General features: G+C 39.3%; 2 protein-coding genes across 7 annotated transcripts in view; both read left to right on the forward strand.

Annotated features, from left to right (window-relative positions):
- The window catches only part of LOC135095851 (galactoside alpha-(1,2)-fucosyltransferase 1-like), a 35,625-nt gene extending 26,681 nt beyond the window's left edge, over positions 1–8,944 (forward strand). Inside the window, exons 2-6 of one of the 2 annotated variants that reach the window (XM_063996989.1) lie at positions 739–1,398; positions 1,910–2,013; positions 2,606–3,111; positions 3,659–3,744; positions 8,330–8,944. In XM_063996989.1, the coding sequence (XP_063853059.1) occupies positions 1,071–1,398; positions 1,910–2,013; positions 2,606–3,111; positions 3,659–3,744; positions 8,330–8,538 (1,233 nt within the window). In that variant the 5' untranslated portion in view covers positions 739–1,070 and the 3' untranslated portion in view covers positions 8,539–8,944. The remainder of the gene's footprint in view (positions 1–738; positions 1,399–1,909; positions 2,014–2,605; positions 3,112–3,658; positions 3,745–8,329) is intronic. The other variant, XM_063996990.1, reaches the window with a different exon arrangement.
- Positions 8,945–13,177: 4,233 nt separating this feature from the next.
- On the forward strand, positions 13,178–19,666 carry LOC135095687 (galactoside alpha-(1,2)-fucosyltransferase 1-like). Of its 5 annotated transcripts, none has more exons than XM_063996698.1 (7): positions 13,178–13,331; positions 14,250–14,384; positions 14,832–15,290; positions 15,770–15,909; positions 16,497–16,981; positions 17,531–17,616; positions 19,301–19,666. In XM_063996698.1, the coding sequence occupies exons 3-7, from the start codon at positions 14,960–14,962 to the stop codon at positions 19,534–19,536; spliced, it is 1,278 nt and encodes a 425-aa protein (XP_063852768.1). In that variant the 5' UTR covers positions 13,178–13,331; positions 14,250–14,384; positions 14,832–14,959; the 3' UTR covers positions 19,537–19,666. The 5 variants fall into 5 exon arrangements, with proteins under 5 accessions (XP_063852768.1, XP_063852766.1, XP_063852770.1 ...); XM_063996696.1 differs by having other exon boundaries at positions 14,250–14,339; XM_063996700.1 differs by having other exon boundaries at positions 13,179–13,331; positions 14,250–14,339; positions 15,806–15,909.
- Positions 19,667–24,602: the final 4,936 nt, after the last annotated feature.

Consider the following 24,602-nt stretch of genomic DNA (forward strand, 5'->3'; position numbering starts at 1 on the left):
CACAAATGCCTAAGTCCATTGAGGCGCAGCTTCCTTACAAACCTATTGACCATTCTACCACCTGAGGCTAATTCACTGTAACATTATATTACAAACCCCTATAAACAAACTTAATCTACATACATTTATAACAAACAACACTTATATAAATATCCATGGTACATCTACCTAACCTAACCTAACCTAACCTAACCTAACCTAACCTAACCTAATCCTAATCTAACCTAATCCTAACCTAACCTAACCTAACCTAACCTAACCTAACCTAACCTTACCTTAGCGTGGAGCAGAGAGAGAGAGAGAGAGAGAGAGAGAGAGAGAGAGAGAGAGAGAGAGGGAGAGAGAGAGAGAGAGAGAGAGAGAGAGAGAGAGAGAGAGAGAGAGAGAGAGAGAGAGGCATGCGATTCCTTTCCTTTAAGTCAACTGTCGCTATTCATAGGAAAACTTTTAACCAACCAAAGATCAGAAAAGGTAGAAGACAGAGTGGAAAGGAGCTTGACTTTACCACTACTACCTCTCTTCTCTTCAGCCTCCTGCATCTCAATCCCCTTCTACGCCAGACAGAATTGTTAGGTAGCTTGGTCCACTGCGTATAGAAGTTGATAATACAATTAATACAATGACCACAACCAATACACAAGTCAGTCTTCACAGGCTCCAGTGGAAATTATTTGACTTCTCAAGGGTATTTTCATGATTTCGGTGACTTGTGGTGACTTGGTGCCTTGTTCCTTACAGAGACACGTGGGGTACTGAAGAAGGAAGACAACATTTGATACTCAAGCGTCTAACACCTGGGATAAGACCCTAATACCTGAAGGAAACCCATAACACCTAAACATTGCTCTTAGCACCTGGAGGAGCCCTAACGCCTTTAACTGAAAACAAATCGAGACTATAACACCTGGAGAAGCCCTAACACCTTTAACTTGAAGAGAATCAAGGCCCTACCACCATTAACTGAAGAGAAATCGAGACTATAACACGTGGAGAAGCCCCAACACCTTTAACTGAAGGAGAATCAAGGCCCTAACACGTACAGAAGGCAGCCCTCACATGCCGCAGTAGCCATGGCCACACTCAGGCAGAAGACAACACTGGCACTAGGTTTAGGATTCCTCTGCCTTGTCTACGTCCTTCTGTTCCTCAAACCCTCAGACAAACACCGATGGCTCCCCAAGGACGTGGCCAACAGCACAGTCTTTCAGCTTCCAAAGGCGGCACTGGAAAACCTGGTGATCTACAGAAACCTTCCAGTCCTCAACACAACAGCTTCCAGGACAAATGAGCAGGAGGACCCTCGCCCTTCGCCACTTAAAGACCCTCTGCCGCTGCCCTCTCAGTCTGGCTGCTTCCCTTACCTTAGTGAGCTGCACGTTCAGCCGGTTCCAGAGCACGGTAAGCAATGCACGCCCACGCCTCACGTCCACGCCCGAAGTACCCATTGCTAATCGTACCTAAACTTTCCAGACTTAAAAGTAGGAGTAAATATTTCGGTGTTTCGTCACTTTTAACAGGTTGTAGTGAATGTTGGTTGTCAAGGGTGTTTTCGTGGTTACAATGATGATTTACAAGGTTCTTCAAGTTGCTGAGGTTTTCTTGGGTGTTTTTTCTTTAAGATTCTATAATTGTTGGGGTTTTCAACGGTGTTTTTCATGATTTCAGTGATTGATCAACAGGCTCTGGTAGAAGTTATTGTAGTTTTCAAGATTCCAATGATAGTTTAGAATGCTGCAGTGAAAGACACTGAAGATTTCATTATTATACTGGTAAATTAACATAACTTCTACAAATCAACAAATCAAAGAGGAAAAAGAAATCATAAAGACATGAATAATTATCTTTGACGAGGGAGAGCCTTTCAGAACAGGGCCCTTACAGCCACGAGGAATGTCTTACTCTATTGCAGACTGCGACCAGCCTTACGTCACCGTCAACCAGGCAGGGCGTCTGGGCAACAAGATGTGTCAGTACGCCAGCCTCTACCTCCTGCGTCACCTGTTTGGAGTCCGGGTCAGTCATCGCCCACTGCCCTTCTTTCCTACTACTACAATATCCAGACTCTTCTATTTTTTTTTTTTCTTGCTTTTATTTTCATATAAGAAGTGTCCCTGGATAAGAGCTACAAAAGGTTAAGAATAGATAAACAGATACATAAAGGTCTCACTAAGATGCCAGTCCCTAAAGGAAACAGCCAAAAGTATTATCCAAAAATGCAGAAGTGTCTTGAAATCTCCCTCCGTCCATCTCTTTCCCTAAGCAGTATGCTCAAGCATTTCAGTGTCTCCTTTAGGTTAACTTGCACAGGCTCCAGTGGAAGTCTTTTAAGGGTTTTCAAGGGGGCTTTCATGATTCTAGTGTACGTTACTGAGAATTTTCATGATTCCAGTGATAGCTTAACAGGTTTTCGTAGACATGACAGGGATTTTCAAGAGTGTTTTACATGATTATGGATAAAATTTAACAGAGGTTTTGCATTGTTAATGTGAAATAAGACATTGTGGCAGCCCAAATTATCATCTCTGGCTTTTGAAAATAGTTCTGATGAGATAGCAAAGCATTTACGAATAGGAACCTCTCTGTCTGTCCCTCCCCCTCCTCATAGCACCTGCCTACCTGCAAACAGGTGTCCACGCTCGATAAAATGCACGCAACCCTCGACATATTCTTCAAGAACATAGTCACGCCGGTCAAGAACCCAAGCTGCTTCGTGGGCAAGGCTAAGAGAATTTCCTACATGGGCCTGTATGACAAGCTGTACAGAGCTGCGGCTCGGGCCTGGATCAACACCAACTCCAGTGTCATCATAGAACCTCTGCTGGACACTTCCTACCACATCCATGACTTCCCCGAACCTCGAGACCTCTTCCTGGAGCACCGGAAGCTGATTCACACCCTCTTCAAGTTCCGGGACGAGGTGATGAAGAATGCCGTACAGAATATCAACAACGCTCTTAAGAGTTTCAACGCGACGTATCACCAAAGGGACTTCCCAATTGTGACTGTTCATGTCAGGCGGACGGACTACGAGAAGCACATGAAGAAGCTCTTCAATCTGACCCAGCTGGGTAAACTCTACTACACCAACGCCTTTGAGTTCTACAAGAAACGGTAAGGTTTGTTTTTAGTCGCACTCATTTAAACGTTTCTGTGTGCTACCCAGACTGAAGGGATTCAGCGAAAGTTAGTGTTTCCAAGGGTGTGTTGGCGAGTCCAGTGACACTTTAACAGGTTCCAGTGGAGATTGTCGTACTTTTAATGGGTTTCATGATTTTAATGATAGTTTAGCAATTTCTAGTAGAAGTTATTGGGTGTTTTCAAGGCTGTTTTGGTGAGTCCAGTGATGCTTTGACTGGTTTAAGTGGAGAATATCATGTTTATCGATAGTTTTTGTGACTACAGTGGAAGATTAGTTGGTTCTAGTGAAGATTAATGTGTTTTCAATGTTTTTTTTTGTGATTCCAGTGAAAGATTAACTGGTTCAAGTGAAGGATAAAGTTTTCAAGTGTACAATCAATCACTTACCAGGTTCTGTTCCAAGGTCCTTTACCACTTACCAGGTTCCATAAGTTTATCAGACCAGGGAGCGCGACAAAATGAACACGTGTTAAGACTTGTGACCTCCAGTGTACACGCCCTGACTGCTGCTCTTCACCAGGTTGAAGCGCCCTCTGTTCCTGGTGGTGAGCGACGACCCGAAGTGGTGCAGGGAGAACCTGCAGGCGAAGGACGTGCTGGTCATTGGTGAGTCAGTAAATGTTGTCATCATCATCTTCATCACTGTCATCATCATCATTGTCATTATTTTTTTCATGTTCTTCTAGTTATTGTTCTTGTTTTGTTTTGTTTTTGTTTTTTTCTTTTTATTATTATTATTATTATTATTATTATTATTATTATTATTATTATTTATTTATTTTATTTATTTTTCTTTCTTTCTTTTCTTTACTTTTTTTATAGTAAAGGAAGAAAAATAAAATTTGTCGTTTGAAAACATTCTTGAAAAACCTTATAAATTATGATGAAGTTTGTTAAAGTCCAGAATCATGAAAAACTCTTTTTAAACTCCAGTAGCTCCAGTAATTAAGGGAGAGAAACAAAAACACTCTTGAAATTAACATCCAATAAACATCCAGTAACATCCAGTAACATCCAGTAAAGCTGCTAAACCATAACACACCAAAAAACACGTTAAAATACACGCACTTCCACTACAACCTTGCACGCGACCACAAACAACACCATCAACACGGCTGCTATTAACAAAAAAAAAAAAAAAAAAAAGACCCCACTATAAAAAAAAAAAAGAAAAAAAGAAAGAAAACAGACTTTTTAAAATATTTGACATGAAAATTTGGTTGCATATCATATTGACAAGCAAGGTCTATGTATGTACAAAGACACAAAAATGTAAAAGTAGTGAAGCCTGATCCATTCATTTCCTGTAGCGTACAAATGAACACAGGCTTCGTGCAAGCCCACCACCTGTATCACCATGACATCAACAAGTGTCTGTTCTTCATTCACAGAAAGTGTCAAAATGTTTCAACACCTAACTCCCCTCGTGACTTCCGGCAACTAGCCAAAAACATCTCCAATAACTTTCCTTCTTCGCCTTTCCCTCCTTTATTTCAACCTAATGGTACCGCTGCCATCTCACTTATTTCTGAAGCTGAACTCTTCGCTCAAACCTTTGCTAAAACACTCTACCTTGGATGATTCAGGGCTTGTTCCTCCCTCTCCTCCATCCTCTGACTACTTCACGCTACCCACTAAAATCTTTCAAACTGAAGTTTCCCATGCCCTCGCTGGCCTAAACCCTCGGAAGGCTTATGGACCTGAAACCAAGCCTCCGTGCTTGCACCTTGCCCAGTCAAAACTCTTTCAGCTCTGTCTGTCAACATCTACCTTTCCTTCTTGCTGGAAGTTTGCCTACATTCAGCCTGTTCCTAAAAAAGGTGACCGTTCTAATCCCTCAAGCTACCGTCCTATTGCTTTAATTTCCTGCCTATCTAAAGTTTTGAATCTATCCTCAACAGAAAGATTATGAAACTTCTATCACTTCACAACCTTCTATCTGATCGCCAGTATGGGTTCCGTCAAGACTGCTCTACTGGTGATCTTCTGGCTTTCCTCTTTTAGAGATTTTGATGAAATTTTGCTGTTGCCTAGGCCATATCAAAAGCTTTTGATTGAGTCTAGCACAAAGCTTTGATTTCCCAACTACCCTCCTACGGCTTCTATCCTTCTCTCTGTAACATCTCAAGTTTCCTTTCTGACCATTCTATTGCTGCTGTGGTAGACGGTCACTGTTCTTCTCCTAAATGTATTAAGAGTGGTATTTCTCAGGGTTCTGTCCTGTCACCTACTCTCTTCCTGTTATTCATCAATGACCTTCTAAACCAAACTTCATGTCCTATCCACTCCTATGCTGATGATACCACCCTGCACTTTTCCACGTCTTTTTATAGACATCCATCCCTTCAGGAAGTAAACTGTTCACGCAGGGAAGCCACAGAGCGCCTGACTTCTGATCTCTCTAAAATTTCTGATTGGGGCAGAGCAAATTTGGTATTGTTCAATGCTTCAAAAACTCAATTCCTCCATCTATCAACTCGGCACAACCTTCCAGACAACTATCCCCTCTCCTTCAATGACACTTAACTGTCCCCCTCTTCTACACTGAACATCCTCGCTTACTTACAATCTGAACTGGAAATTTCACATCTCATCTTTAGCTAAAATAGCTTTTATGAAGTTAGGCGTTCTGAGACATCTCCGCCAGTTTTTCTAACCCCCTCACCCCACAGCTGCTAATTCTGTACAGGGGCCTTATCCGTCTATGTATGGAGTAAGCTTGACATGTCTGGGGGATTCCACTCATAGCGCTCTTCTAGACAGAGTGGAATCAAAAGCTTTTCGTTTCATCAACTCCTCTCCTCTAGCTGACTGTCTTTAGCCTCTCTCTCATCACCGCAATGTTGCATTTCTTGCCATCTTTTACCACTATTTTCATGCCAACTGCTCTTCTGATCTTGCTAACTGCATGCCTCCTTTCCTCCCACAGCCTCGCTGCACAAGACTTTCTTCTTTCTCTCACCCCTATTCTGTCCACCTCTCCAATGCAAGAGTTAACCAGTATTCTCAATCATTTATTCTTTTCTCTGGTAAACTCAGGAACTGTTTTCCTGCTTTTGTATTCCCACCTTCCTATGACTTGAACTCTTTCAAGAGGGAGGTTTCAAGACACTTATCCTGTAATTTCTCACTAGCGCTTTCGACTCTCTTTGGGGACCGCTACCTCAGTGGCCCTCCTTTTTTTTTTTTTTTTTTCTTTACTGTTTTTGTTGGTGTTGAGCAGTCCCCCTCCTACATCATAAAAGAGAAAACACTTGAAACCTTTTCTTTCATTCTAGATTACTTTTTAATTGCTTATTTAAACTTATGACGAATTAACAAAAAATAAATAAACCACCCCAAAAAAATTAAAAGCCTTCCAAAAAAGGATAACAAATTCCTCTAAAAAGTGTGGGTCAAATTCCTCTAAAAAGTGTGGGTCAGGCTTTAAAAAATTTTTTCTAACGACCAAAAAGCATCAAAAGCACACAAAAACATGCAAAAAGCACCAAAAACACACAAAAAGCACCAAAAACACACAAAAACACCAAAAACACACAAAAAGCACCAAAAACACACAAAAACACCAAAAACACACAAAAAGCACCAAAAACACACAAAAACACCAAAAACACACAAAAAGCACCAAAAACACACAAAAAGCACACAAAAACACACAAAAAGCACCAAAAACACACAAAAAGCACCAAAAACACACAAAAAGCACCAAAAACACACAAAAACACCAAAAACACACAAAAAACACCAAAAACACACAAAAACACCAAAAACACACAAAAAACACCAAAAACACACAAAAACACCAAAAACACACAAAAACACCAAAAACACACAAAAAACACCAAAAACACACAAAAAGCACCAAAGACACACAAAAAGCACACAAAAACACGCAAAAAGCACCAAAAACACACAAAAAGCACCAAAAACACACAAAAAACACCAAAAACACACAAAAAACACCAAATACACACAAAAACACCAAAAACACACAAAAAACACCAAAAACACACAAAAACACCAAAAACACACAAAAAACACCAAAAACACAAAAAACACCAAAAACACACAAAAAGCACCAAAAACACACAAAAAGCACCAAAAAACACACAAAAAGCACAAAAAACACAAAAAGCACCAAAAAAAACACACAAAAAGCACCAAAAACACACAAAAGGCACAAAAAACACACAAAAAACACCAAAAACACACAAAAAGCACCAAAAACACACAAAAAGCACCAAAAACTCACAAAAAGCATCAAAAACACACAAAAAGCACCAAAAACTCAAAAAGCATCAAAAAACACAAAAAACACCAAAAAGACACAAAAACACCAAAAACACACAAAAAGCACCAAAAACACACAAAAAGCATCAAAAAACACAAAAAACACACAAAACACACAAAAGCACCAAAAACACACAAAAAAGCACCAAAAACTCACAAAAAGCATAAAAAAACACAAAAAACACCAAAAACACAAAAAGCATAAAAAACACACAAAAAGCACCAAAAACACACAAAAAGCATAAAACACAAAAAACACCAAAAACACACAAAAAAACACAAAAAACACAAAAAGCATCAAAAAACACAAAAAACACAAAAAACACCAAAACACACAAAAAGCACCAAAAACACACAAAAAGCATAAAAAAACACAAAAAACACCAAAAACACACAAAAATACCAAAACACACAAAAAACAAAAAAAACAAAAAACACAAAAAACACAAAAACACCAAAAACACACAAAAAACAAAAAACAAAAAACACCAAAAACACACAAAAACACCAAAAAAACACAAAAAACAAAAAACACAAAAAACACAAAAAACAAAAAAAACAAAAAACAAAAAACAAAAAACAAAAAACAAAAAAACACAAACACACAAAAAACACCAAAAACACAAAAAAACACCAAAAAACACTCAAAAACACACAAAAACCCAAAAACACAAAACACAAAACCAAAAACACAAAACACAAAAAGCACCAAAAACACACAAAAAGCACCAAAAAACACACAAAAACACATAAAAACATCAGACACACTAAAACCACCTAAACCACCATCAAGAAACACAAAAACCCCTTAAAACACAAGCACATCCACTAGAACCTCAAAAAAAAAAAAAAAAACAGGTAAAACTTACAAACTTACAAAAGCTAACCTTTGCACTACCAGCCTCCAAGATCTCAGCTGAGGACATGGCGGCGATGAGTTTGGGAGACCACCATATTACAAGCTACGGCACCTTCAGCTTCATGGCAGCCTTAATGGGAAATGGGAACATAACACACCCGCTCACCACCAACCCTCGCTACAACTTGGTGAGGTGCGTGGACTCCCCAGTCTTCCACCGCGTTCCGAGGAGCGACAAACAGGAGTATTAGCGGAGATGATTCGGTGTTGGCAATAATGTTTTCTACTTTATTTTAACTTCCTTGATTCTTTTTATTTAATATTATTATTAATGTTGTTTTTTACTGGATGGTGTTTCTCATGTTTTCCTTTTTTTTTTTCTTTCTCTATGGTAATTTTGTAGTTTTCTCTTTGTAAACACTTTGTTTATCGATTCTTTCCCTCCTACACAATGTTTCCAGTAGGGTCTCTCCTTTTCAAAACACTCTTGATTCCTTCTTTACCAGACAATGTTTCCAATAATGTGTCTCACATACACACTTTCATCATTCTTTCTCTCCGGGAAAAAAGGTTTCCGGTAATTCTTTTAAACACTTTCTTCCATGATTAATCTTTCCTAATGAACTGTGTTTTCTAATAAATACTTTTTTTTTACAATTTCTTTGTTTCCTTTTCCTGTAACACAGTACTTCCACCAATTTATATAGTTATTCACTTTTTTTACTATATATATATATATATATATATATATATATATATATATATATATATATATATATATATATATATATATATATATATATATATATATATATATATATATATATATATATATATATTTTTTTTTTTTTTTTTTTTTTTTTTTTCGATATTCCCAATAATGTATGTACTTTCCAAAATTCTCTCTCTACCATTGTGTAGTGTAATGGATATTTCTAAAGCCCACAGAGGTGATAATAATATATATAATCAAATACAGTGGAAATTGATCTGAATTTTTGTAACATCACATTTCTATCTATTACTACTACTGCTACTACTACTACTACTACTACTACTACTACTACTACTAGTAGTAGTAGTAGTAGTAATAATAATAATAATAATAATAATAATAATAATAATAATAAAAATAATAATAATAATAATAATAATAATAATAATAATAATAATAATGATAATAATAATAATAAAAATAATAATACTGGCACTGTTAACACAGCACCTACTACTATTTATAAAAAAAAAAAAAATTGAATAAAAACTACGGGGAAAAGGAGTAGAACTACTGGTACCAGCATTTACTATGAATGTCGATATTTTGAGAGTAAAAGAAAACGTAAGTATTTCAAGGATAACAATGACAAAATCACACTTCCCCCTCCCCCCACCCACCAACATTTATATTTTTCACGGATGGAAATTGAAAAAGAAAAAAAAAAATCACTCCTCATCTAAACTTTAATATTATAACGAAAATGTTACAGTGATATTCGACACACTAGTAAAGTTAATAGTAAAAAATATATTGTTACAAGAAATCTAATACGCTTTTTTTTCCTTATTATACTAGTGAGAGAGAGAGAGAGAGAGAGAGAGAGAGAGAGAGAGAGAGAGAGAGAGAGAGAGAGAGAGAGAGATGCACACAAAGCAGCCCACTCTCTCTCTCTCTCTCTCTCTCTCTCTCTCTCTCTCTCTCTCTCTCTCTCTCTCTCTCTTAGAAAACGCGGTGCTAGTGATGAAGAAAACGAGATAAAACAGAAAATGGGTCCCGCGTCTTTGTTTTTTCAACGGAAACTTTTCTAAAATTATTTCCATATATTTTTTCCTCTTCTTATGGTAAAAAAAAAAAAAAAAAAAGGAAATGTTGAATTGATTTATTTAGTTACTCACTTATTCATGTTATTTATTTATTTGTTTATCAGGAATCTATTTTATCCACACTTGTGCCTTTACAATTTTATTTATCTTATATTTCATATATTATATTATTTACTTATTATAAATTTTCCTCTTACTTTCCTTTTTTTTTTTTTACAAATATATTCGTTTTTTTTCATTTAAACCAATTTATTTAACTTGTATATATATATATATATATATATATATATATATATATATATATATATATATATATATATATATATATATATATATATATATATATATATATATATATATATATATATATATTTTTTTTTTTTTTTTTTTCATTTATCTAGTCATATTTCTCTCTCTCTCTCTCTCTCTCTCTCTCTCTCTCTCTCTCTCTCTCTCTCTCTCTCTCTCTCTCTCTCTCTCTCTCTCTCTCTCTCTCTCTCGTGTGTGCATTTTTTTTTCTATTGCAGCGTCTTGTTAATTATTATCATTTTTTTTTTTTTTCATTTCATACAAATAAGAAGGTCGCCATCACTTTCCAGCAACCTGTCATTTAATTTATTTTTTATTGGTGTTACTAATGCTCAGATGTTGTCAGCAAATATGTACAAAATAATAATCTATCCAGCTCCATTAAGGCGCAGCTTCCTTACAAACCTACTGACCATTTTACCTCCTTAACTTAATTTACTGTAACATTATATTATAAACCCATAAAAACAAACCTAATCTATATACATATATAACGAACAAAAATTATACATATATATATATATATATATATATATATATATATATATATATATATATATATATATATATATATATATATATATATATATATATATATATATATATATATATATATATATATATATATATATATATATATATATATATATATATATATATATATATATATATATATATATATATATATATATATATATATATATATATATATATATATATATATATATATATATATATATATATATATATATATATATATATATATATATATGGCACATGTATTAAACCTAACCTAACATTACCTTGGCGTGTAGCTGAGAGAGAGAGAGAGAGAGAGAGAGAGAGAGAGAGAGAGAGAGAGAGAGAGAGAGAGAGAGGTGAAGTGAATATCATACAGGTGTGTCTGCACATCTGCTTTCGAGTGTGTGTGTGTGTGTGTGTGTGTGTGTGTGTGTGCTTTATGATTACGTGGCAATCCACACATTTCCTGCAAGTGTCCCTGCCTCCCTCCCTCCCTGCCTCCCTTCCTCCCTCCCTCCCTCCCTCCCCCTCACTCCCTCTCTCTCTCAGTCTCCCTCAGCGACATCCCTACGGTACCAGCAGCCCAAATTAATAACAACGACGTTGTAAGCAGCACCAATATAACAGGAAGTGTTGTGTCAAAATGCTTCGATAAGCTTCAAGCAAGCAAGTCCCCCGCGCCTGACACGCTCTCACCCCGCATCTTAAAAGAAGCAAAATCCGAATTAGTTAAACCACTGACCGTATCGTTCAACAAGTCCCTGCAGTCCGGTACAGTACCTGACGAGTGGATGCTTGCTAACGTAACTCCGATTTTCAAAAGAAAGCAGTAAATCTTCACCATATAATTACCGGCCAATTAGCTTAATCTCAGTCGTATGAAAAATGCTTGAAACACTAATAGGAGATAAACTCGTTAATCACTTATAAGAAAACAACTTGCTTAAAAATAGTCAACACGGCTTCTGCAACAAACGCTCTTGTTTGACGAACCTCTTACACTTCTTCTATGATATTCTGAACCAGCATGACGAGAGTAAAGCGGCAGATGTAATATATCTTGGTTTTCGAAATGCCTTCGACAAAGTCCCCCACAAACGTTTACTGATTAAACTAAAATCACACGGTATCCAAGGTGACGTGTTGAAATAGGTAGAAAACTGCTAAATAACCGTAAACAAATAGTAATAAACAGAAAAGCATCCAAGTGGACTAACATAACCAGCGGGGTGCCACAAGGATCAGTCTTAGGACCTGTTCTCTTCCTTGTTTATATAAATGACATACTTGAGGGTGTTACCAGTGTAATATCGAAGTTTGCTGATGACACCAAAATAACGAACTCCGTAGTCTCATACGAACGAGTAATAGAAATGAAGAAAAACATAGACAAGTTGTCAGAGTGTGGGGCAAACCAACCAAATGAGTTTTAGTGCAGATAAGTGCAAAGTGCTTCACGCAGGGTACACAAACCAGAAAGCAAAGTATATTTTAAATGGTAGCCAACTTAAAAGTGTTGACAGCAAAAGTGATTAAGGAGTGAGAACATCGAGCAACTTAAAACCCAGCCAGCAATGTTCACAAGTCGAAAAGAAAGCGAATAAAATAATTGGCTAAATCGGCAGAGCTTTTGAATATAAATCTAAGGACACAATCCTCTCTGTATAGGAAGGAGGAAAATGACGGATTGTAAAGAAGAACAAGTGGCGAAGAGAGGGAACACAAAGAAGGTGATAAAGACGAGAATGAGGAAGACAGTAAGAATAAGTGTCAGGAAACAAAAGAAGCTATACACTGCGTCCCAGCACGGTGCCCCTACTACATTGATAAATTAGAAGGAGTTTAGCGTAGTGACAAAAATGCTACCAAGCCTAACAAACAAATCATACGAGGAGCGTCTTAAACAATTAAATCTTTTCCCATTAACACAAAGAAGACTAAGAGGCGACTTAATGCAGGTGTTTAAAATGAAAGGCACTGACAACATGGACTGCAGTAAATATTTCACCACAGACTCTTCAAACTACACGCGAGGAAACGATTGCAAAATTGTTGCCAAATAATTTAACACTCATGAATGTTGTGTGTGTGTGTGTGTGTGTGTGTGTGTGTGTGTGTGTGTGTGTGTGTGTGTGTGTGTGTGTGTGTGTGTGTGTGTGTGTGTGTGTGTGTGTGTGTGTGTGAGTGTGTGTGTGTGTATTATCATCAATAGTTATAACTTGTCACCGGTCACAGCTGCATGAAAACAGCGGTGTTGGTTACGCAGCATTACACTCTCTTACTTTAACTTCAACGCTTCGCCGGTCAAGACTTCCGAAGATTTGTTGTCTCTGCGGCCCTGGATGAAGTCTCCCCCTCCCCTAGCTATCTCCAAAGGCCACAGAAGTGATAAGTGACGTGTTTGCCTCGTTTTGGTATTTATGACACAAGAACACAAGGGTTGGTGCAGGAAGCCATCAGACCTACAGATATCAGTCCTTGTATCAAACATGGCCGCCTCTTTCCACCAGTCATCCCCATCCATACACTTCTCTAATCTTTCAAACCTTCCTATTGACTCAGCAATAACAGTTACTAACAGCCTGATTACTGAGTCTATTCCATTCCATTCCAGTCTGTTCCAGTCATCCACCGCTCTAAGAACCAATTCCTTCCTCTCTCTCTCTCTCTCTCTCTCTCTCTCTCTCTCTCTCTCTCTCTCTCTCTCTCTCTCTCTCTCTCTCTCTCTCTCTCTCTCTCTCTCTCTCTCTCTCTCTCTCTCTCTCTCTTACCTTTATCAAGTTTGAACCAATTATTTCTTATTCTGAAAACTGTTGTCATTTCATCTCGACTTGGTGCTGACTTGTGATGACGTGGTGGTGACTGAGTGACGCGGTGGTGATTGAGTGACGCGGTGGTGACTCGTGGTGACTTGTGGTGACCTGCGGAAAGTTTGAAAAGGTTATATTTAGAAATGAGACAGGAAGGAATTGGTTCTCAAACAGAGTGGTGGATGAATGGAAGGGACTCAGCAGTCAGTGTTAGTGCTGAGCATTAGGCAGCTTTGAAAGAACAGTACACGAATTTAAGGTTGACAGAGAGAGAGAGAGAGAGAGAGAGAGAGAGAGAGAGAGAGAGAGAGAGAGAGAGAGAGAGAGAGGTGATGCGTGCATATTGTGAATTGTTTTAGTCGATATTTTTTTTTTTTTTGTTAAGAGTTGACACAGCTCGGTAATGGTGATGGTAGAAGCTTTTTTTTCTGTGTTAGCACAGGATTAGTACACTTTTGTGGCCATTCGCTTATATTTCGTACACATTGTATTTATTACAGATTGTTTCGTCCTTTCCGTGATTCTTGGGTACCCTGAGACAGACCACTCGAGTGAGATGTTAAGTGCAGGAACCTGGAAGTTCACTTTAGGTAACAGCAATGGGGCCCTGTCCGGGATAATTACATCGTCTTCCTGTGAGTGCACACTTCTGTCCGGGATCGTTTTCTTCTTGCCAGTGCACAGTTCAGTACGGGGCGTGGTGTCTCTGTGAGTGTGCCATTGTAACTTTGTAGTCTACATCTTGCATGTGTTTCACTTTCGTGCGGTGCTTCACTAGCAGAAAGGTCTTTCAGTTTGGAAAGGTTTGTTGACCAACCATCACTTGACGCCTTAAGCGTCTCAAGCCCGGCGCGAGTTCCACACCAGCAACAACTGTCAGCTACTTCTGTCCACGGCGTTCACCAGCTAATGTAATAATGATCACAACCAATGCACAAGTCTGTTTTGCCAGGCTACAGTGAAAGTTACTGGGCTTTTCACGAGTGTTTTCATGATTCCAGGGATAGTTTAACAGACTCCAGTGGAAGTTCTTTGATTTTTCAAGGGTCAATGACGTGTTAACTTGGTGCCTTGTTCCTTAGACACGTGAGATACGGAGGAAGCAAGACGTAACATCTGGTAATCAAGCCCTTAACACCTGAACAAAGCCCTCAACACCTGGAGAAGCCCTAACACGTACAGAAAGCAGCCCTCACATGCCGCAGTAGTCATGGCCACACTCAGGCAGAAGATAACACCGGCACTATGTTTAGGACTCCTCTGCCTTGTCTACGTCCTTCTGTTCCTCATCCCCTCAGACAAACACCTATGGCTCACCAAACACCTGGCCAACAACACAGTCTTCCAGGTATCAAGTACGGAGCTGGAAAACCTCCTGGTCACCTGCAGGAACCTTCCAATCCTCAACACAACAGCTTCCAGGACAAATGAGCAGGCGGACCCTCGCCCTTTGCCACTTAAGGACCCCCTGCCGCTGCCCTCTAAGTCTGGCTGCTTCCCTTACCTTAGTGAGCTGTACGTTCAGCCGGTTCCAGAGCACGGTAAGCAATGCACGCCCACGCCTCACGTCCACGCCCGAAGTACCCATTGCTAATCGTACCTAAACTTCCCAAACTGAAGAGTAGGACTAATTATTCCAGTGTTTCAACGGGTTGTAGTGAATGTTGGCTGTCAAGTGTGTTTTCGAGGTTACAATGATAATTTAGCAGGTTCTTCAAGTTACTGAGGTTTTCTTGTGTGTCTTTTTTCACGATTCTATAGTTTAATGGTTCTATTGGAAGTTGTTGGGGCTTTCAACGGTGTTTTTCATGATTCAGTGATAGATCAACAGGCTCTGATAGAAGTAGTTGTGGTTTTCAAGAATCCAGTGATAGTTTACGATGCTGTAGTAAAAGTGAATGAAGAATTCATTATTACACTGGAAGATTAACATAACTTCTGCAAATCAAAAAAGGAAAAAAAAAATCATAAGAACCTGACTAATTATCTTTGCGGCCTTTGATGAGGGAGAGCCTTTCAGAACAGGGCCCTTACAGCCACGAGGAATGTCTTGCAGACTGCGACAAGCCTTTCGTCACCGTCAACGAGTCAGGGCGTCTGGGCAACCAGATGTTTCAGTACGCCAGCCTCTACCTCCTGCGTCACCTGTTTGGAGTCCGAGTGAGTCATCGCCCACTGCCTTACTTTCGTAGTGCTGGAAAATCCAGACTCTTTTTTTTTTCTTCTTCTTCTTTTTACGTAAGAGGGTCTGGCTGAGAGCTACAAAAAAAGAAAGAAAGAAATAGATAAATAGCTAAATAAAAGACACACTAAGATGCCAATCCTTAAAGGAAAGAGTCAAAAGGGTTATCCAAATTTGCAGAAAAATCTCTCTGTCCATCTCTTTCCCTAAGCAGTATGCTCAAGCATTTCAGTGTCTCCTTTAGGTTAACTTGCACAGGCTCCAGTGGAAGTCTTTTAAGGGTTTTCAAGGGGGCTTTCATGATTCTAGTGTACGTTACTGAGAATTTTCATGATTCCATGTTTTAGTAGACATGACAGGGATTTTCAAGAGTGTTTACAAGATTATAGCTACAGTTTAACAGGGTTTTTGCATTGTTAATGGGAAATAAGGCAATGTGATTACCCAAATTATCATATTTGGCTTTAAAAAATAGTTCTGATGAGACAGCAAAGCGTTTGCGAATAGGAAACACTCTGTCTGTCTCTTCCCCCCCATCTCATAGCACCTGCCTACCCTCAAACAGGTGTCCGCGTTGAAAGGGATGCACGAAAACCTCAACAAAATCTTCAAAAATATAGTCGTACCGGTCACAAACACAAGCTGCTTCCTGGGCAACACTAAGAGCCATTCCTTCATGCAATTGTATGACAAGCTGTACAGGGCTGCGGCTCGAGTCTGGACCAACAGCACCTCAAATATCATCACAGAACCTCTACTGGACGATATATATTACGTCTCTGACTACCCCGAACCTCGAGACCTCTTCCTGGAGCACCGGAAGCTGATTCACACCCTCTTCAAGTTCCGGGACGAGGTGATGAAGAATGCCGTACAGAATATCAACAACGCTCTCAGGAGTTTCAACGCGACGTATCACCAAAGGGACTTCCCAATTGTGACTGTTCATGTCAGGCGGACGGACTACGAGCGGCACCTGAAGATAATCCACAATCTGACCCAGCTGGGTAAACTCTACTACACCAACGCCTTTGAGTTCTACAAGAAGCGGTAAGGTTTGTTTTTAGTCGCACTCATTTAAACGTTTCTGTGTGCTACCCAGACTGAAGGGACACAGCCAAAGTTGGTGTTTCCAAGGGTGTGTTGGCGAGTCCAGTGACACTTTAACAGGTTCCAGTGGAGATTGTCGTAGTTTTAATGGGTTTCGTGATTTTAATGATAGTTTAGCAGTTTCTAGTGGAGGTTATTGGGTGTTTTCAAGGCTGTTTTGGTGAGTCCAGTGATGCTTTGACTGGTTTAAGTGTAGAATATCATGTTTATCGATAGTTTTTGTGACTACAGTGGAAGATTAGTTGGTTCTAGTGAAGATTGATCTGTTTTTCAATGTTTTTTTTTTGTGATTCCAGTGAAAGATTAACTGGTTCAAGTGAAGGATAAAGTTTTCAAGTGTACAATCAATCACTTACCAGGTTCTGTTCCAAGGTCCTTTACCACTTACCAGGTTTCATAAGTTTATCAGACCAGGGAGCGCGACAAAATGAACACCTGATAACACTTGTGACCTCCATTGTACACGCCCTGACTGCCGCCCCTCGCCAGGTTGAAGCGCCCTCTGTTCCTGGTGGTGAGCGACGACCCGAAGTGGTGCAGGGAGAACCTGCAGGCGAAGGACGTGCTGGTCATTGGTGAGTCAGTAGTTGCTGTCATCGTCATCTTCATCACTGTCATCATCATTCATTATTTTTTTTCACGTTATTCTTGTTATTATTCTTGTTGCTGTTTTTTTTTTTTTTTTTCTTTTTATCACTGGCCTAAACCCTCGGAAGGCTTATGGACCTGAAACCAAGCCTCCGTGCTTGCACCTTGCCTAGTCAAAACTCTTTCAGCTCTGTCTGTCAACATCTACCTTTCCTTCTTGTTGGAAATTTGCCTACATTCAGCCTGTTCCTAAAAAAGGTGACCGTTCTAATCCCTCAAGCTACCGTCCTATTGCTTTAATTTCCTGCCTATCTAAAGTTTTGAATCTATCCTCAACAGAAAGATTATGAAACTTTTATCACTTCACAACCTTCTATCTGATCGCCAATATGGGTTCCGTCAAGGCCGCTCTACTGGTGATCTTCTGGCTTTCCTTACTGAGTCTTGGTCATCCTCTTTTAGGGATTTTGATGAAACTTTTGCTATAAAAAGACGTGGAAAAGTGCAGGGTGGTATCATCAGCGTAGGAGTGGATAGAACAAGAAGTTTGGTTTAGAAATTCATTGATGAATAACAGGAAGAGAGTAGGTGGCAGGACAGAACCCTGAGGAACACCACTGTTAATGGATTTAGAAAAATCTTTGGATATATCAAAAGATTTTGATAGAGTCTGGCACAAAGCTTTGATTTCCAAACTACCCTCCTACAGCTTCTATCCTTCTCTCTGTAACTTCATCTCAAGTTTCCTTTCTGACCGTTCTATTGCTGCTGTGGTAGACGGTCACTTTTCTTTTTCTAAATCCATTAACAGTGGTGTTCCTCAGGGTTCTGTCCTGTCACCTACTCTCTTCCTGTTATTCATCAATGACCTTTTAAACCAAACTTCTTGTCCTATCCACTCCTACGCTGATGATACCACCCTGCACTTTTCCACGTCTTTTTATAGCCGTCCATCCCTTCAGGAAGTAAACTGTTCACGCAGGGAAGCCACAGAACGCCTGACCAAAGCAAACTTGGTATTGTTCAATGCTTCAAAAAACTCAATTCCTCCATCTATCAACTTGACACAACCTTCCAGACAAATATCCCCTCTTCTTCAATGACATTCAACTGTCCCCTCGGTCTGTCCTTTACTTATAATCTAAATTGGAAACTTCACATTTCATTTCTAGCTAAAGCATTCTTTGTGAAGTTAGGCGTTCTGAGTCGTCTCCACGTTTTTTTTTTTTTTTTTTACTATATTTTTGTTGCTCTTGACCAGTTTCCCCTCTTACATGAAAAACAGAAAACGCTTCAAACTTTTTTTTTCATTCTAATGACTTTTTAATTGCTTATTTAAACTTATTTACATATAAATGTGACGAATTAACGAAAAATAAATAAACCACTCAAAAATTAAACACTTAAAAAAAAGACAATAAAACTCAAAAAAACAGTGGGTTGGGGTTTAAAAAAGTATTTTCCAATTCGACTAAAAGCCACCAAAAACACAAAAACACACGAAAACACACAAAAACACACAAAAACACACAAAAAACACAAAAACCAGCTATACCATCAAGAAACAAAAAAAAACACATTAAAACACACAAACAAGCATAGAACCTTGAAAAAAACAGAGACAAGACGCCCAAACTTACAAAAGCTAACCTTTGTACCGCTGCCCACCAGCCTCCAAGGTCCCAGCTGAAGACATGGCGGCGATGAGTTTGGGAGACCACCATATTACAAGCTACGGCACCTTCAGCTACATGGGAGCCTTACTGGGGAATGGGAACATAACACAACCCGCTCACCACCAACCCTCGCTACAACTTGGTGAAGTGCGTGGACTCCCCAGTCTTCCACCGCGTTCCAAGGAGCGACAAACAGGAGTATTAGCGGAGATGATTCGGTGTTGGCAATAATGTTTTTTCTAATTTATTTCAATTTTCTTGATTTTTTTTATTTTAATATTATTGTTGTTGCTTTTATGGATGGTGTTTCTCGTGGTCTATTATATATGTAGAGAGAGAGAGAGAGAGAGAGAGAGAGAGAGAGAGATGAGAGAGAGAGAGAGAGAGAGAGAGAGAGAGAGAGAGAGAGAGAGAGAGAGAGAGAGAGAGAGAGAGAATGACAAACACCAGTCATAAAAAACAACAATAATAATAATAAAATAAAAGAATCAAGAAAGTTCAAATAAATTAGAAATACATTATTGTCAACACCGAATATAATAGAATATTTATATTTTATAAGGATTCGATTTTTTTTTTTTTCTGTTCGATGTCTTTGGTTTCCTTTTCTACAACACAATGTTTCAATAATCTATGTACATATTCACATTTTTTTTTTATATATTTTTGTAGGCGATCTCCCAATAATGTCTGCTTTTTAAAATTAATATTCATAATCAGAGTGGAAATTGTTCTGATTTTTATAACATCACATCTGTATTTACTACAACTACTATTACTACTACTACTATTACTACTACTACTAGCACTGTTACCACAACGCCTACTACCATTTCTAAAAATTATAATAAAAACTATGGTAAGGGAATAGAATTGCTAATATCTCCATTTTCTGTGAATTTCGATATTTTGAGAGTGAAAGAAAATGTGAAAATTTCGAGGGTAACAATGACCAAATCACACACACACACACACACACACACACACACACACACACACACACACACACACACACACACACACACACACACACACACACACACACACACACACACACACACACACACACACACACACACACACACACACACACGCTATTTAAGTGTCTTGTTCTTTTTTTTTTTCCATTTCATATAAATAAGAAAGTCTGCCATTAATTTCCAACAAACTCGAAATATTTTCTTTTCTTTTTTTTTTTTTTACTGGCCATAATAATGTTGACCGAATATATACATAGAATAAATAATGTGTCATGCTCCATTAACGCGCAGCTTCCTTACAAACCTATTGACCATTCTACCTCCTTAAGCTAATTTACTGTAACATAATATTACAAACCCAAAAAACAAACTTATTCTATATACATATACATATACATAATACATATCTATAATCTATAATCTATACATAGTACATATACAACGAACAAAAAATATTTATATACATGGTGTATCTACCAAACCTAACATTACCTTGACGTGTAGCAAAGAGAGAGAGAGAGAGAGAGAGAGAGAGAGAGAGAGAGAGAGAGAGAGAGAGAGAGAGAGAGAGGAGATGTAAATATCATACAGGTGTGTCTGTACATCTGTTATCTCCTCTGTCATCGAGTGTGTATTTTATGACTGTAGCAATCTTCACCATAATTCCTACAGGTGTCCCTCTCCGTCCCACCCACCTCTCTCTCTCTCTCTCTCTCTCCTCTCTCTCTCTCTCTCTCTCTCTCTCTCTCTCTCTGCTTCTTCATATCCTCTTTTTGTTCATTCATTTTTTTCGTAATTCCCCGCGTACGTAATTCATGAAGGCCTGATTACTAGCGGATCCGCAAACCACTGGTCGTTACTTTCTCAGTGGGAGGTAAGAGTTCACTATTACCTATCTAAGGCTTGGGTGACCTCGCACACCACTCACCCCATCACCCTCGTCAGGGGAGAGAGTAAAGGTGTATACACACTGCGCTGATGTTTCGTGTTAACACGCCATGTGACGTGTCAACACACAGCAACAGATTGCATCATATAACACAACGACGTTTTTATTTATCTGATGCATGTTACGTCAGAAAGATTTGATTTTTTGTGGAGTGAGCACGTTCTTTCTTTCTTATCCTCCAATTTTGTGTTGTAAAAATTGAAAATGAATGAAAATATGTTAAATGAACTCGATGAAGAAGAGGAGCAGTTAGTAGCAATAGCTATAGCGCTTGCTACTTCTGGAGAAAAAACTCAAACAAATGTGATAAACGCCGAAAGGGATAGTTTGGGCGAGTTTCATCACCTATTTCCCCAGCTACTGTCACAGGAAGATCGTTTTGTTATGTACTTTAGGATGACAAAAGAAGAGTTCTACAACCTTTTAGACATAATAAAACCAGCAATTACAAAATCCAACACTCAACTAAAGAAATGTATAGCAGCAGAAGATAATAATATCGAAACACTATAGAATAACTTCGAAACACTATTGAATAATATCAAAACACTATACAATAATATGCGCCTACACCTATCTGACGCAGATTTCCTTCTGACGAATATCTGGGAGTTTTGAATTTGATCTGATGCGTGTTGATGCATGTTATGTCGCGTAACACGTCAGCTGACGTGTTACGCGACATATCAGACCAGTGTGAACTTCATTATGAGAACGCCTGTTCCAGATTTTTTGCTAACACGTGTTAACACGTCATATGGCGTGCTAACACGAAACATCAGCGCAGTGTGTATGCACCTTAAGAGTTTATGCCAGACTCACCAACCAACACAGACTTGACTCCTTTACCGCTGAGCCACGAGGTAGTGTGTGTGTGTGTGTGTGTGTGTGTGTGTGTGTGTGTGTGTGTGTGTTTATCTTTCCATCACCAGTTAAGGTCTGTTCACACTAGCAGTACAGTTTTGCGTAATCTGCCCCCGGTCTCTGCTCCTACTATCACGTCACAAAGAGGCGGGGCTTAAGGAGAGGATGAGTTGGGATACGCAGTTTTCTGTCTTTCGACCTTGGTTTGCATTTTGTAAACAATAGAATTTTACCGATCCACAGATTCGAGGAAATTTTTGGAGATCAATCGATTACCTAACTCCCTTGGTTGTTAAGGCAAGCAGCGGTGTTTATTTGATGTATTTTCGCATCCTCAACGTAACCTAATCGCCCTATAACACCAATTTTCACTTTTCCTGTCCAAAAAAACCGAATGCCATCAGCTCGTCAGGTATAAAATTCTAAAATACTAAACACATTATTTAGTATTTGTTACCACACACACACACACACACACACACACACACACACACACACAGTACATTCAATTTTAGCGTTATGTACTAGATGAGATTATCTTCAGCAGAACAGTCTTGACTAGTGGTGTGGATGTAGTGTAGTTAACGGTTAGGCGGCGGCCACAAAGAGAATGAGTCTTTTGGAGAGTTGGCAGGACTTGAGGCTGGCGGTGGCGGGACCTCTGATGCTTATATTCAGACAGTGGTGCCGTATTTCCACTCCGAACTTGGAGTACTTTGTGTTTCGTTTGCTTTCTCTTAACATCGCACACACACACACACACACACACACACACACACACACACACACACACACACAAACACACACACACACATACATATACAACATAATTTACAACTACTACAATCTCTAGAATTACAATTATGTGCTTCATCTAAATTGCTACTGCACTGGAATACTCAACAAAAAAGGTTTGGACAACACCGCATCCGCACACACGCACAGTTCACTTAGACACCACTCACGGTCAGGGGGGGGGGGGGTGACAGAGCCGCACACCAGCACAGCACGGTTCACACATAAGCGGATAAGTGATAAGTAGAAGCAGAGACCGGGTGGGAATTATGCAAGTACGCACCAGTGTGAACCGGCCGAATAGCTCTCCAACGGTCACACCTGCCTGAACACCTGCTGTGCTGCTCATACAGAATTATATTGTACTTAGTTTAACCTCAACGCTTCGCCGGTCAACAGTTCCCGGGTTTGCTGTGGTCTGTGCGGCCCTGAATGAAGTCTCCCCCTCCCGCCGCTGATACTTCCAAAGGCCACGGTGATAAGTGACGTGTTTGCCTCGTTTTGGTAATTACGACACAAGAACACACCGGTTGGCACACAAACAACACAAGGGTTGGTGCAGGAAGCCATCAGGCCTACACGTGGCACTCATTGTATCAAACATGGATGCCTCTTTCCACCTGTCATCAACATCCATACATTTGTCTAATCTTTCAAACCTCCCTACTGACTCAGCAATAACAGTTACTAACAGCCTGATTAGTGAGTCTATTCCAATCAATTCCAGTCTGTTCCAGTCATCCACCGCTCTATCTGAGAACCAATTCCTTCCTATCTCTCTCTCTCTCTCTCTCTCTCTCTCTCTCTCTCTCTCTCTCTCTCTCTCTCTCTCTCTCTCTCTCTCTCTCTCTCTCTCTCTCTCTCTCTCTCTCTCTCTATCTATCTTTATCAAGTTTGAGCCAATTATTTCTTGTCCTGAAAACTGTTGTCACTTCATCTCTCGACTTGATGATGACTTGTGATGACGCGGTGGTGACTGAGTGACGCGGTGGTGACTGAGTGACGCGGTGGTGACTGAGTGACCCGGTGGTGACTGAGTGACCCGGTGGTGACTCGTGGCGACTTGTGGTGACTTGAGATGACTTGCAGTGACTCGTGGTGACGTGTGGTGACTCGTGGTGATGACTTGTGGTGACGTGTGGTGACTTGCGGAAAGTTTGAAAAGGTTATGTTTAAAAAAAAAAAAAAAGAGATGAAGGAATTGGTTCTCAAATAGAGTGGTGGATGAATGGAAGGGACTCAGCAATCAAGTGGTTAGTGCCGAGTCATTAGGCAGCTTTGAAAATAGACTAAACAAATTTAAGGTTGAGAGAGAGAGAGAGAGAGAGAGAGAGAGAGAGAGAGAGAGAGAGAGAGAGAGAGAGAGAGAGAGAGTGCGTGCATACCCGGAAGGAGTGAACTGTTTTAGTCGATTCCTTCCTTTAAGTCAACCACCGCTCTTCATATGGAAACTTTTACACGCCGACAAGTTAACCCACCAAAGATCAAGTCAGTACATGAAGAAAGATGTAGCCTGAAGGGCTTCACTCATTCAGTGGCACAAGAGAGCTCCATGGGGCTCTATTATTGAGAGGGTAAATAAGACACTCCAACAACAGGACACACGGAAGTCCAAGGTTACCATTGCTGAAGAGCTGCATTTTCCATTGGCGAAATAAATTTTACTTTAATTACTTGCGTCAGTGCATCACCTCTTCTTGTGGGGCTCT

Source organism: Scylla paramamosain, unplaced genomic scaffold (assembly GCF_035594125.1).
Source record: "Scylla paramamosain isolate STU-SP2022 unplaced genomic scaffold, ASM3559412v1 Contig1, whole genome shotgun sequence".
NCBI classification, from domain to species: domain Eukaryota; kingdom Metazoa; phylum Arthropoda; class Malacostraca; order Decapoda; family Portunidae; genus Scylla; species Scylla paramamosain.